This window comes from Denticeps clupeoides, chromosome 10, assembly GCF_900700375.1.
Source record: "Denticeps clupeoides chromosome 10, fDenClu1.1, whole genome shotgun sequence".
In the NCBI taxonomy this organism is placed as follows: domain Eukaryota; kingdom Metazoa; phylum Chordata; class Actinopteri; order Clupeiformes; family Denticipitidae; genus Denticeps; species Denticeps clupeoides.
In genome coordinates, this window is record NC_041716.1 from 944,511 (window position 1) to 957,734 (window position 13,224).

Consider the following 13,224-nt stretch of genomic DNA (forward strand, 5'->3'; position numbering starts at 1 on the left):
CATTCAAGTTCTTTACATTACAGAAACTTTATTAAATTGCTCAAGTGCCAAAACACAAAATGCAAACATGGTGATCTAAAAACTTTTTACAAATTTCAGTTTTAATAAAAATGCATAGTTTATCTTAACACTGCAAAAAGTTATAAATTATTTAATGTCCGGTTCCCTTCCCTTTTTTCCAGACAAAAACAGTAAGCCAGATCATTTCAGTGCTCGTTTTTGCCCCGAAACTGAACTGCAGCTGCCTATGGGGTCAGTAGCCGCTTTTCGCCCCGGAGAAAGCGAGTTAGTGCGCAACACAGCTTAATTACTGGCGAATCCGGCCGCCCGCGGCGAGCCCGCCACGAGCCCGCCACGGCACCGGCCCACACAGGCTCTCACTGGACCAGGCGGACCTGCAGCCGGCTGTGCGGGTCGGACCAGGCCACCGCGGGGGGCTTGTGGACCGTGGAGTTGGAGCCGCAGTCGATGTAGCGGTACGCCTCCAGCGTGTTCTGGGCGCTGCGCACCATGTAGGAGGTCTTCACCGTCGTCCTGCACCAACACACACGACAGCCATGAACACCCGGATCTGGCGAGGAGGTCGGCGTGAGGTCTCGCCGCAGGACAACTTACTGCATGAAGACCACGATGTTGTGGACTTTGATGCTGGCCATCGTGCAGAAGGCGCTGGAGGTGAAAATGAACACGGAGTGAAACCTGAGTGGCGAACGAAGCCGACGGTAAAGACTACACGTGACTACACGTGGTGGCAGCGGTGGCCTAGCGGTTAAGGAAGCGGCCCCGTAATCAGAAGGTTGCCGGTTCGAATCCTGAGCCGCCAAGGTGCCACTGAGCAAAGCACCGTCCCCACACACTGCTCCCCGGGCGCCTGTCATGGTGCCCACTGCTCACTCAGGGTGATGGTTAAATGCAGAGGACAAATTTCACTGTGTGCACCCTGTGCTGTGCTGCTGTGTATCACGTGTGACAATCACTTCACTTTACAAGGTTACTCCCACCGAGTAGCCTGGTTCCACTCACTAGACATACGAGAGGCTTCCGCTGATCTCCACCCCGACGGTGAAGTTGACCTGCCGGCAAAATGTTGAAAAGTCGCATCAGCGTTCGGGCGGGATTATTCGCGGCCGGCGTCGCGGACGCGTCCCCACCTGCCTCTGGCTGAGCGGCTGGATGTTGATGACGTTGCCCAGCTGCTGGGTGCCGATGACCGTCTTCATGTAGAGGACCTGGCAGCTGACGCTGTCCACCAGCACCGTGAAGAAGTTGGAGTTGGTGAAGTTCAGCGAGCTCTGGAGAAGGAGGGGAAAGGACCATGAACAAAAGCAGGAACCGCCGACCCGGACGCGTCATCTCAAGCGCGCCGGCAGTCACCGTCATGTTGATGAGAACTTTGCTGTTGTTGCGGTCAAACAGCACCGTCGCCGAGCGTATCCCATCATCCTCGACCACCACTGGACGAGGAAACATGAAGAAGGCCACCAGCGAGGAGACCAGCAGACAAACCACCACAGACAGAACCACGTAGAGCTTCCTGTGAGGAACATTAAACTCGGTTTAAACCCCCACACACTCACCAGCAGCAGGAATGATGTCAGGTGACTTACGTCCTGTGCGGCTGTAACCTCTGGTCACTGTAGGGAATCAGAGCCACCAACTCGTTCAGCTGCCCTGCACAATCAAAGTTTTATTCATTTATTTATAATGTCCACTGACATTATTATTTTTTTAGATTATGTCGGTCTTGTTGGTCCTTAATTCTGTATCTGAAGTCTCTCGGTGCAGAATTACAGCCGCTCTGATCCAGTCCCACGATGAGATTTCCCCGGACGCGCCGTTTCACCGTCTGTAGCTTTAAATGCTAATGAGGAGGAGAGAGGCGGGGCTAGGAGGAGAGCGGCCTATAACAGTTGAGCGTCAACAACACCATCCACCAACCACGATGTTTGGTGCAGACAGTAAGTCGTGTCGCGGTTTTCCAGAATAATTATAAAATGAACCTGCTGGATCTTCAGAGTCTCGCATGACGGAGCTAAAAAATTCATTTGTGCTCATTTTTGCATCCAATAACCGAGCGACTGCAATGCTTCATGCGTCCGGAAGCCAGGACGGCCATGAGATCATGTTTTAGGGACATTCTCTGTGTGGAAAAAACATGAGAAACGGGAGGTAACCTTTCACCTTATGACATCATAATGGGACAAACTCAAGATCCGACCGTCTGAGCTGCCGTTCTCTGGACGGTGAAGCAGAACGACCAAAACACTCTTTACACCTGTCGCCATTTCTAGCCACCGCAGCACCATAGACAGGCTGGGGGAACTCATATTAATGTTAAATCATCTCACAAAGTCACTTTTTCATGTCAGCTGAAGCCACTTCGGAGGAGCTCCTGACCTGACGGGATGCGGCCGGTTCCCTGGCAGGTGGGGCAGGTGATGCTGTCCCGACCGGTGAACTCCACGTAGGGGAACTGGGCGATGTCCTCCTGTCTGTCCAGGCCGTCCAGCGAGTCGTCCCCGTCGCCGGCATGCAGCCCCTGTCGCCCGGACGTGTCGGTTCCGGCCAGGAGGGCGTCGCAGCTCCGGGACCAGTGAGCGCCCATGAGTGGAACCGGAGGCTTCCTGTCCCCCGCTCGGCAGCTTCTCCTTCTCGGCGGTAGTTTTATTTCTTTTAAGGATTTATGTCCGGCATCAGCGACTGTTTTTCTCTTCTTCGTCCCCCCCGCCGCCACAGCCTCTGGGTATAAATACGGGCCGCGCCGGGCGGTGTCGCCACCTGGCGGACGGGATGAGAACAGCAGAGCGGCGCGCCGGGGGCGTTTTCGTTTCTCATAAAGAACTAAATAGGATTTACACGCGTGGCGTTTATCAGACGCCCTTATTCCGAGCGACTTTACGGTCATTATTTACAGGGACGGTCCATCGAAATCCAGCGCCGAGGATTTTAAAACCTACACAAAACTGCGGTGATGTTTCAATTCAAGCAGCAGGGCTTCTAACTAAAAACACCAAATCCCAATCTTCACTCTTAATTCTAACCAGGACGAGCTGGTAATACACCGAACGATTATTAAAGACCGTACAGTTCAGAACCACGGCGACGTGTCCAGCAAATGACGCCCAAGGGTGTGGCACTTGGTTTACTTCAATTTCCATTACATTTGCATGGAAATAAAACAGAAGCTTACAGTTATTACAAAATTACACAGATGTATGCATGCTAAGGATTCTCTGCAGAGGAAATTAATCTGACGCATTAAAAACACAAAACTAACCATTGCAAAAGTCATGCAGAATTCTGTTTTTAGAACCGTTCGTTCATCAAGATCGTCTGGTGGCTGTTCAGTTCTTCCATTTTTCCATTTCTCCTCCTCCTTCACACATTCTTAATCAAAGGAGCTTCATCCCAATCAGTCTGAAACCTCACTGCACAGACGAAAGGAAAGAACACGTCAAGCTGCATGCAGAGGAGCTACAGACGGGTGGTCACATCTGTCACATCTGGACATCCGGTGCCGGCTCTCACCCTGTGCGTTTGACTGGCCAGACCTGGACGACGATGATTCCGTGTCGCTGCTTTGGTCATCTGAGCTCTGGAATCCTGCACGCTTCACCTAAACCACACGCAGAACGGCCACCAGCCATTAGAACTCAGGCCGGTACAGAGTGGAATAAGACTCAGGTTCGTAACTCACATTCCTTGCTTGCTTCACCCTCTTCTTCAAGTGCATGTTCTCCCTCTGCAGGACTTTGTTCTGTGAAGCAGCACATTGACACGATATCTAACCGGAACATCTGGAAAGATCTGACTGATTAGAATTCAGAGATGTTCTAACTAATCTGTAACAGAGCTGGGGTTCGGTTACCAGTTTAAACACCCTGAACAGATTTTAAAATACTGATTTATAGACAAATTAATGCAGAATTTTAGACGTTTCCCTGGGGAAGGGGCGGGGCTAATTTTTTTAATGCATATTAACTTATTGTTTGGTGAATGTGATGATTTGCTATGATCTGTTTGAATTTTTGTTTAAAGATAATTAATTATTATCTGTTTTGGTCCAGGGATATAAAGACTGGCTCAAGTTTTCATTCAGGAGAATAGATTTGATTGACAAAGTCTTTTTGGAATATCATTTAAAGGTCCCCTGTCATGAAAAAGTGACTTTGTGAGATTTTTTTACATTAATACGAGTTCCCCCAGCCTGTCTGTGGTCCTGCAGGGCTAGTAATGGCGATGGGTGTAAATAGTGTTTTGGTCATCCTGCTTCAACGTTCAGAGAGCGGCAGCTCAGATGGTCGGATATGGAATTTGTCCCCTTATGATGTCATAAGGGGATGTATTTTATTCTGTAAAAACGGCAACACGACTTCCTGTTTGTACCAAACATTGCTCAACTCCTATTGGCCGCTCTCCTCCTTTTCCCGCCTCTAAGCCACAGACGATGAGACGGCACGTCCTGGGAAATCTCATTGTGGGACTGGATCAAAGTGGCTGTAATTCTGCACCAAGAGACTTCAGATTCAGAATTAGGGGACCAACAAGACCGAATATAAAAGCAGAAAGAAAAATCATGTCAGGGGACCTTTAATAAACGGCGTCTGCTTCAGAAAGACATCCACTCTTGTGTCACTGCTCAGCATTCCTGCACGGGGGGGATCTTAGCTCCTCCCATTACACGCTCTCGCCCCCATACACACCTTGTGTCTGAGCGCCTCCACCACCAGGTCACGGCTTCCCTTGACGCTCTTGAACTTCTGAGAAGCCTGGAAGGTGTCTCCAATGACGGACACCAGCAGATGGGACTGAGAAAAAAAGCGAGCACCCATCAGAAACATGACGTGGGGTGTTTGTGCGTGTTGTTTTGCTGGGTGTGTACTTCAGTGTGCATCCTCACAAATTTCTTGCTCTGGAACACGTAGCAGTGGTGCATTTCTGAAGCCGGGTGCTTGGCAACAAAGCCAAATATTTTGGGCGTGGCCTGATGCACGGCGCAGGAGGAGATGGAGGACAGAGGGCACGTGTAGAGCATGAACTGAGCAAAGAGATACGAACACACTGCTTGAACCTGAACCCTGTGTTACTGCAGAAGACGGAGCTGGAGAACGTTCTTGAGGTTCTCGGTTGTGCGTTTTAACAGCAGAGCTAAGAAACTCACCTTTGTCTTGTGTTCCAGGATGTCGATTCCGCTCACAGAAACAAAAAGGCTGACTTTGTTCTTCTTCTTCTTGGTCTTCTCGGCCTCGTCCTTGTTGGGATTCTGCATTGGAAGATGAGGCCATCATCACATCATGCCATAAAAAAATGGAAATGAGGACACAGAGCTCAGATGTACACTAAGGGTTCTGGAGCCAGATCCTGGGCCATCACAGACAAAGAGTCTGGATCAGCTCTTATCTGAGCAGGAACTTTTGGACATTTGGACGTGTCCGGGTTTAAACTTGCTGAAGGAGGGGAGGTGGAGGTTCTACCTGCAGGTCACCTGCAGCCTCCTCCAGGACCTGGACGCCTTCCGAGCGGAGGACCTGAACGCGGCCCAGGAACTTCAGAGAAGAGGAAGAAGAGAACAGGCGATCAGTAACGGTGAGAACCGACAATAGATGCGGTGAGGGCTTTACGGACCTTGACGGTGAAGGAAATCTCCTTGTCATCTTCGTTTTCGCTCATCTTCGGCCGCCCCTCTTCAGTAAAACAGCAAAATCTCACAATCATACAAGCGCGTGCAGATTATTCATCCTGTTCGGTTTTTCTCCGGTTAAGAAACGGTGATTGTGAGAGAATCGGCGTACCTGGAATCCGACGGTAATCGACCTGTTCAACCGAATTACTTTCACACGCAGGTGTAAAGTCTGTTGGGGGTTAATGAATAACCGCAGGCGTCACTTCCTCATCCAGCACCTGTGACGGAGAAGGATGGCTGTCTGTGGTGGTGGCCTCGCCTATGAGTCCCAGGTTCGAACCCCACTTGCTACCATTGGGTGTCTCCAGGAGGACGGTCCCCCGGGGCCTAAATTGTGGCAAGAAAATATAACCCGACCCCCCACCAGGCTGAACCATGATGGATTCATGCTTTCGTGTTGTTCCCGCCAAATTCACACCTTACCAACTGAATTTGAGCTTGAACCAGACAGTACAGGCCAGAAGTCTGGAGACACCTTCTCATTCGACGTGTTTTCTTTATTTTCATGACCATTTACGTTGGTAGATTCTCACTGAAGCGATCAAAACTATGAATGAACACATGTGGAGTTCTGTACTTAACAAAAAGTGGAGACCTGACCTCCACAGTCACCGGACCTGAACCCAATCCAGATGGTTTGGGGTGAGCTGGACCAACAAGTGCTAAACACCTCTGGGAACTCCTTCAAGACTGTTGGAGAAGCATTTCAGGTGACGACCTCTTGAAGCTCATCGAGAGAATGGCAAGAGTGTGTAAAGCAGTAATCAGAGCAAAGAAACTAGAATATAAAACATGTTTTCACTTATTTCACCTTTTTTTGTTAAGTACATAACTCCACGTGTTCATTCATAGTTCTGATGCCTTCAGTGAGAATCTACCAACGTAAATGGTCATGAAGATAAAGAAAACGCGTTGAATGAGAAGGTGTCCAAACTTTTGGCCTCTACTGCATATTGTACATGGTGCTGAAAAAAAGGGCTTTGGTCGTGTCAGGTCTCTTCAAAAGAAAGTTAAGATCAAGGGACAGAAAAATAAAAGTGCTTTGATAAAGTCCTTTTATTATGATGTGCAGGAGTAGTAAAAGTTGGAGCGAGAGTTGTGTGGGTTTATAGCAGTTGAATTTATTTGTGACATGGCTGGAGTTCTGTGCAAGACGAGTCCCTGCCCTGTGACCTGGTCGATGGTCCAGGCACAGACCCGTCGTGCATCTTCAGACGATTCCAGGTCTTAAAACCGCATACTGGCCTACAGATAAATACAGCACAATCCCCGAGGTTCACATGCAAGTTTACCCTGAAACGCAGAGACGACCTGCTGACCTTCATCACAAAACATGTAGAACCATCTACAGTCAGAACCATGTGGAAGAATAAGAGTAATAACGTATAAGTGGCTGATGTGGACTCGAGAGGGGACTGGTTGGGGGGGGTGTGTTTAAGAGTCGTTGACGGACATGTTCTCCACTTTGCTCTGCAGCGCCTGGTCCACCTCCGTCTGTTTCTTCTTCTTCCCCCCTCCTTCTTGCTGCTTCTTTTGCTTTTTGGACACCTCCTGGTCGATGGGGGCCGGCTTGACGAATTTGATCATTTCATTCAGACCTAAAAGCAGAAGGAAGCAGATCAGCTTTAGATTACGATACAGTAAAAATCTGATTTATTGCATATGTAACTTCATAGAAACCTGGAGGCATGAAATCCCGCAGCTTTTCTGGAACCACAATCCCATCCTCGGTCTGATAATTCTCCAAAATCGCACAAATGACCCGTGTTGTGGCGCACATCGTGGCATTGAGCATGTGGACATATTCAGCCTTCACATTTGTAGGAGAAAAAAAAATCAATCAATGAAATGAAAATTCCTGATCCGATTAATGAGACGCCAACAACGGAGACGCAGTTCACCTTGTCCATCATCTTCTTCGTCTGCCCGTATCGGATGCGCAGGCGACGGGCCTGGTAATCGGTGCAGTTTGAGCAGGAAACCAGCTCCCTGAACGCAGAAGATCCAGGGAACCAGGCCTCCAGGTCCAGCTTCTTGCTGGCAGCGTGGTTCAGGGCACCTACACGGCAGCAGAGGACAAAAGGTCAAACTCACCAGAGACAACGCGGGGTCAAAAACGCGCTTCTATCAACATCTACACTCCAGGACCAACCGGAGACGATGTTCACGATGCGGTACGGGATTCCTAGTGACTGATAAAACTCCTCTGCCGTCCCAATCATCTCATCGAACTCTCCCACGACTTTCCGTCATGCGGGGAAGCATAAACAAACTGTTCAATCTGGAAAAAGAGAAGAGGAAAAAACATCAGATCCAAACCAGATCACACTTGTCTCCAGTTGTCCAAGCTGGCAGCACCGACCTTTTCAAACTGGTGCACCCTGAAGATGCCGCGCGTGTCGCGGCCGTGGGAGCCGACCTCCTGCCTGAAGCAGGTGGAGAGCCCGGCGAAGCGCAGCGGGAGCTCCTCCGGCTTCATCCACTCGTCCCGCAGGAAGGCGGCGATGGGCTGCTCCTGAGGTGGGCGATCATGTACTTCTCGTCCACCCGAGGGTGTCGTCAGACTTCTCACTGCCCTTCCCGATCACCTGCCCGCCACACACACACGTTACAACTCCGCACTTCTGGACATCTTTTACTTTTACATTTAAGCCGTTTGGCAGACGCCCTGATCCAGAGCGACTTACAACGTGCGTCCATGTTACCATGGATGAGGAGATCAGTTCCGGTTCACTAGGACCCCAACTATGAATACAATCTTTTTATCACTCTGTTCTAGTTTCTATACAGAAGTCAGACAAGAAGAAGGTTACAAGTTCATCTAAATCTTCTCTAAAGAGGAAGGTGCTTGAGCTGCCGTGTGAAGGTGCTCAGTGACTGAGCTGGAAGTTCATTCCCACCACCGAGGGGCCAAGACGGAAGAAGAGTCTAGATGAGCGTCTTCCTTTTACCTTCAGAGATGGAGGGACCAGGCGAGCAGTACTGGAGGCTCGGAGTATACGAGGTGCAGTGAGAGGTGTAATAAGGGCTGTGAGGTAGGATGGTGCTACTCCATGTTTGGCTTTGTAGGCCAGCATCAGTATTTAGAACCTGATGCGTGCAGCTACTGGGAGCCGGTGGAGGAACGTAGCAGAGGGGCGGTGTGGAGAACTTGGGAAGGTTGAAGATCAGTCGTGGCTGCTGCATTTTGTATTAGTTGTATTTTAAATAGAGTGTCATGCATAAATAAGCACAAACGGCAGCACAGGAATGCATGTGGACATTATATGAGTGCAGGTTTTTACCTGCATCACACAGGTCTAGTTATGAAGAACAGTGCAGGTAAACGGCACTGCCACGCCCACCCTTCAGTAGCCACGAATATCACATTACTCCTCCGGGGCTCTCATTCTCACTTCGGATTCCAGACAGAAGCACGTACTTTGTACAGTTCCTCGTCGAACTGGCTGAGCTGAGCCACCTCCTGCATGACCTCCTTCCTCATGAAGAAGGGCGTGTACAGCAGGTTGTAGCCCTTGCTGTACAGGATCCGCAGGGCGTAGTTGATGAGCGCCTGCTCCAGGAACACCAGCGGCCCCTGGACGAGCAGGCAGGGATCATTAAAAAGCCCACCGGGGGGCGCCACTTCTCTCCGTGAGACGCGGGGGGGGACCTACTTTCAGGAAATATCCCCGGCTGCCTGCCACAACGGCTCCCTTCTCTCCTTCATAGCCGTCCACCATGACCACCAGGTCCACATGGGAGTACTTCTTCTGGACGCTGCAGTCCCCCCACGTGCGCTCCACCTTGTTATCGGCGTCCTGAGCGCGCAGGGAAAACAGATCATTACACATCAACTCACATCAACGCCATGTTTGTTCTTATTTGAAATTGTTTTAATTAACATTCCCTTTGTACAAACAAAAAAACAGTCCATAAAAAATTGTGTTTGTGTTATATGATGCGAGAATGAAATGGTGTGTGTGTGTGTGTGTGTGTGTGTGTGTGTGTGTGTGTGTATATATATATATATATATATAAACGATGTATAAACACGCCCAGTTCTTCACCGTTCAGTTCACATCCCACAAGATGACTTTTTATAGATCCATATATTACAGCCCAGCGATATGACTCGCTGATAACACACAAACTACTGATCCCATAATGCAGTGCGCCCTTTGGGGACAAACTGAGCTCCCTACGCACTGAGTTCGCACAGCGCTTTGGTGACTTTGAATTCCGAGCTGCTTAACAACCGATTTGTCATGTCGTGGAAACTGCTCCTGTTCAGATCCGGCAAGGCAACTGAAGCACTGCATTATGGGATCTGTTGTTTTTGTGTAGTTTGTACTTCATATTACCGGGCCATAATAATAATAGATCTATAAAAATTGATGTGGCCCGCATGCTGCGAGTTTGACACCCCTGCTTTAGTTGATGCTCTGTAGTGCTGTAAATGTACCAGGGTGTCTGCAGGTGTAAGGAAGCTAATTTAAAGACTTTTTAAAGCCCGTTTTCATCAAATTTACGACCCTGCATCTGGGTTGTCATCTGCATTTGTCCAAGGGCCAGAATTTTACCTCGCCAGACGCTCTTCTAAAATACAATATTAGTTGTATTTTATCATTATTTGGTATATTAATTTTCCTTACAAATTTCTTTTCTTTAGCCTTTGTCAATGTTACCAGACTCATAGTACCTGTACCCTATGTAGGGCTGTAGTGAAGTAGTGAAGAATGAGTAGGAGCTTCTTCCCGCAGGCTATCAGAGTTCTCAACAACAACAGTACATAGAACTCCAATACACTCCAGCACTTTCACTGCACAATCTCAGCTATTTTTACTTTTTTTACATTGTAATCACAATCTTTTGCACACCTTCACCCTACCTGTTACACATGTTTTATGTTAAAGACGTAATATTTAGTTATGTTTGCAATATTTGCATGTTGGTCTTCATTGTGTACTTGCAATATTTGCAATACTGTGGTCTGTAGCAGTCGCAAAAAGCATTTCACTGCATATCGTACCGTATACGTGACAAATAAAATTTGAATTGAAGTGATGGGTTGGATGCAATAAAACCCAATGGAATTGTTTCGTACGGATATTTACGTTGGGACTTTCATACCGACAGTCACAGCGTAAAGTCTGCGGTAGAACAGGAACGTTAAACACACCTCATCGTTGCTGATGGGCACAGACGGGTGCAGCAGGTTGCCAATTTCTCGCAGATACTCGAAACGCTCTCCTTCCAGCTTCAGCCTCTCGCCGTCAGACGTCTGTATGGCCTCGTCCACCAGCTGCCGGGACCTTCTTGATCTGGGTCACGGTCAGAGTCTGGGGACAATGCGAGAGAGAGAGATCTTTCATTCTGGGCCCTCAGAGGAAGTAAAACATGGGTGGCAGGCAGCGTACCGATAGCGTCTCAGCAGTGAGCGTCTCCAGGTTCTGCGCCTCCTCTGGAAGAGACTCGTCGTCCCCAACGGGCTCCTTCTTCTGCAAGACAATCATCCTTCAACAATCAACGTTATGAACACATAAGCCATAAATAATTTTTAATAGATACCCATCATCTGTGTGACTTGCCTTCATTTTCTCACCAATGGATTTGCTACACAGATTTTTCGCCTTGTTCAGGTTATCAGCAACAAATCGAGCTGGTGGGAGAAATATTGCAAATAAAATGCTTGCTCAGAGATGTGTGTGTGTGTGTGTAAAGAGACGCAGAGCTGTGAGTGTAAGACACTGTGTCCTCTGGGCACCAGGAATAATTACATCTGAACAAAAATGCCTGGTGGGCAGTGGAGTGCCAGGTACGGACCTGTCACTCAAATACCTGCTGACCAATGAGGCGAAGCACCCGCCCACACGAGAGAACTGTGCAAGAACTGCCACAAACCCTGAAGCAGAATAATGTAAATAAGGGCGGAGCGACAGAAAAGCCAGTGAATTGATCTGATGCAGCGAAATTGTAAACTGGCGAAAATGAAAAAGAGCAAGACGTAAATGTAAATGAGATGTAATAAAAAACATACGTTATCAAAAATCCAGCCTCATATTTTACATTTCAACGTCGTATTTTCATTTGATATTAGGAAAGATCCACAGGTTAAATCATTAAGCAGCAGAACCACATCTACATACTTAATGCAAAGTTCTACAGCTGGTCCATGCAGTCTCACCACAGATCGAGCTGTTTTCCTTCCGGAACTTAATTATCATGAATTTATTAATTATGTAAATACAGCCTCTGGTGTGCATACATTAATGAAACTCGCGCATGCGCAGAGTCACAATTGCGACGCCGTTTCACCGGAGCAGAGTTGCATCAGATCGATGCAGCGACGCTTCCTGCCCAAACTCGCCCCCAGAAAACGATGTAACGGGCCGTTCGTTCGGACACGCGGGGCGGTCGATACGTGGCCGCGGTGCCACATGACGGCCGGACGTGGCAATGTGCTCCCTAAACATCTGGGCGACTGCAGCGACAAGCGAACATGCTAATGGCTGAAAACGACGAGTTCATGCCGGGCGTGACGAGTCAGTGGCGGGATGCAATGTGTCGTTGTCCCCCGGCCACGCCGGCTGACCATGCGGGGGCCGCACCGGCCGCGCTAGCAGCATTAGCTCAGCTAGCCCGTTAGCTCAGTCAATGGAGTTCAATACGTCGTCTGTCTTAGCTTAGCTTAGCTCAGCTCATACATCGTGTGCTGAACTCACATTTCCTCCAGTCTGTGTCAACCTGGACCAGCTTGTCTACCAGCGACGCATCCTTGAACCGTTTCCGCTGCGTCTCCCTCACGACGTCGGGGTCTCCCCCTTTGTCCGTGCGGAACAGGTCCAAGTCGAGCACCATGGCTGAGCGGGAGCCGGGAGTCGCTGTCAGAGGCGTCGGTGCGGGAGAAGATGCAGGACGGGGCTGGTGCGGACCCAGCGGCCCAATCAAATTCTACTTCCGGGGACTTACACACGCCCCCAAAATTATACCCTGCGAACCAGGAGAGCACAGGGTCCCAGGTTCGATCCCCACATACTACCATCCATCGTGTCCCTGAGAAGCACATCTTGTATCTTCAGTGAACTATCACAGTATGTACAGTATCACAATATATTGTGATATAACCGTATCATGACATCCTCACCATTACACATCCCCCTAGAAACGCCCGTGTCAGATTTAGACATGAGTGGTAGTAGCCTAGTGGGGTAACACACTCGCCTATGAACCAGAAGACCCAGGTTCGAACTCCACTTACTACCATCGTGTCCCTGAGCAGGACACTTAACCCTGAGTGTCTCCAGGCGGAGACTGTCCCTGTAACTACTGATTGTAAGTCGCTGTAGATAAGGGCGACTTATCTGACAATATGACTTTTCCACAGTACTGTTTACGGCTCTCCTTAGGCCACGGTTTTATTGTCAGGAACCATACAGGCAAACCGGGAACACCAGAGGTAACTTGGCTGAGCCCAGAACAAGCTCTCACAGCTTTAATCTCCTGGGGCGACTCCAACAGAACTTCCCCGGCACCATCCGATCTCCCACAGTTCCCCCTTT

General features: G+C 49.1%; 2 protein-coding genes and 1 pseudogene across 3 annotated transcripts; all 3 read right to left on the reverse strand.

The window, feature by feature from the left end:
* Nucleotides 1–8: 8 nt before the first annotated feature.
* On the reverse strand, nt 9–2,813 carry LOC114797708 (transmembrane protein 106C-like). The gene is made up of 7 exons (XM_028992719.1): nt 2,398–2,813; nt 1,608–1,671; nt 1,375–1,534; nt 1,152–1,292; nt 1,024–1,073; nt 616–669; nt 9–534 (listed from the first exon to the last, which is right to left on the reverse strand). Exons 1-7 carry the CDS (start codon nt 2,603–2,605, stop codon nt 378–380), a joined length of 834 nt encoding a protein of 277 aa, XP_028848552.1. The 5' UTR covers nt 2,606–2,813; the 3' UTR covers nt 9–377.
* Nucleotides 2,814–3,127: 314 nt separating this feature from the next.
* Nucleotides 3,128–5,828, reverse strand: LOC114797707 (PTB domain-containing engulfment adapter protein 1-like). 2 transcript variants are annotated; one of them, XM_028992717.1, is made up of 9 exons: nt 5,793–5,828; nt 5,626–5,684; nt 5,475–5,546; nt 5,162–5,263; nt 4,901–5,038; nt 4,704–4,808; nt 3,698–3,757; nt 3,529–3,616; nt 3,128–3,428 (listed from the first exon to the last, which is right to left on the reverse strand). In XM_028992717.1, exons 2-9 carry the CDS (start codon nt 5,668–5,670, stop codon nt 3,379–3,381), a joined length of 660 nt encoding a protein of 219 aa, XP_028848550.1. In that variant the 5' UTR covers nt 5,671–5,684; nt 5,793–5,828; the 3' UTR covers nt 3,128–3,378. The 2 variants fall into 2 exon arrangements, with proteins under 2 accessions (XP_028848550.1, XP_028848551.1); XM_028992718.1 differs by having other exon boundaries at nt 5,626–5,704; nt 5,793–5,804.
* Nucleotides 5,829–6,721: 893 nt separating this feature from the next.
* LOC114798275 (serine--tRNA ligase, cytoplasmic-like) lies at nt 6,722–12,523 on the reverse strand (annotated as a pseudogene).
* Nucleotides 12,524–13,224: the final 701 nt, after the last annotated feature.

Coding starts and splice junctions, on each gene's coding strand:
- LOC114797708 (XM_028992719.1), bottom strand. CDS start 2,605: ATGGGCGCTCACTGGTCCCGGAGCTGCGACGCCCTCCTGGCCGGAACC. Junction 670..1,023: donor GGAAGCCTCTCGTATGTCTA/GTGAGTGGAACC, acceptor TTTCACCTCCAG/CGCCTTCTGCACGATGGCCA. Junction 535..615: donor AACATCGTGGTCTTCATGCA/GTAAGTTGTCCT, acceptor GTGTTGGTGCAG/GACGACGGTGAAGACCTCCT.
- LOC114797707 (XM_028992717.1), bottom strand. CDS start 5,670: ATGAGCGAAAACGAAGATGACAAGGAGATTTCCTTCACCGTCAAG. Junction 5,264..5,474: donor AGGCTGCAGGTGACCTGCAG/GTAGAACCTCCA, acceptor CTTCCAATGCAG/AATCCCAACAAGGACGAGGC. Junction 3,617..3,697: donor GGGTGAAGCAAGCAAGGAAT/GTGAGTTACGAA, acceptor CGTGTGGTTTAG/GTGAAGCGTGCAGGATTCCA.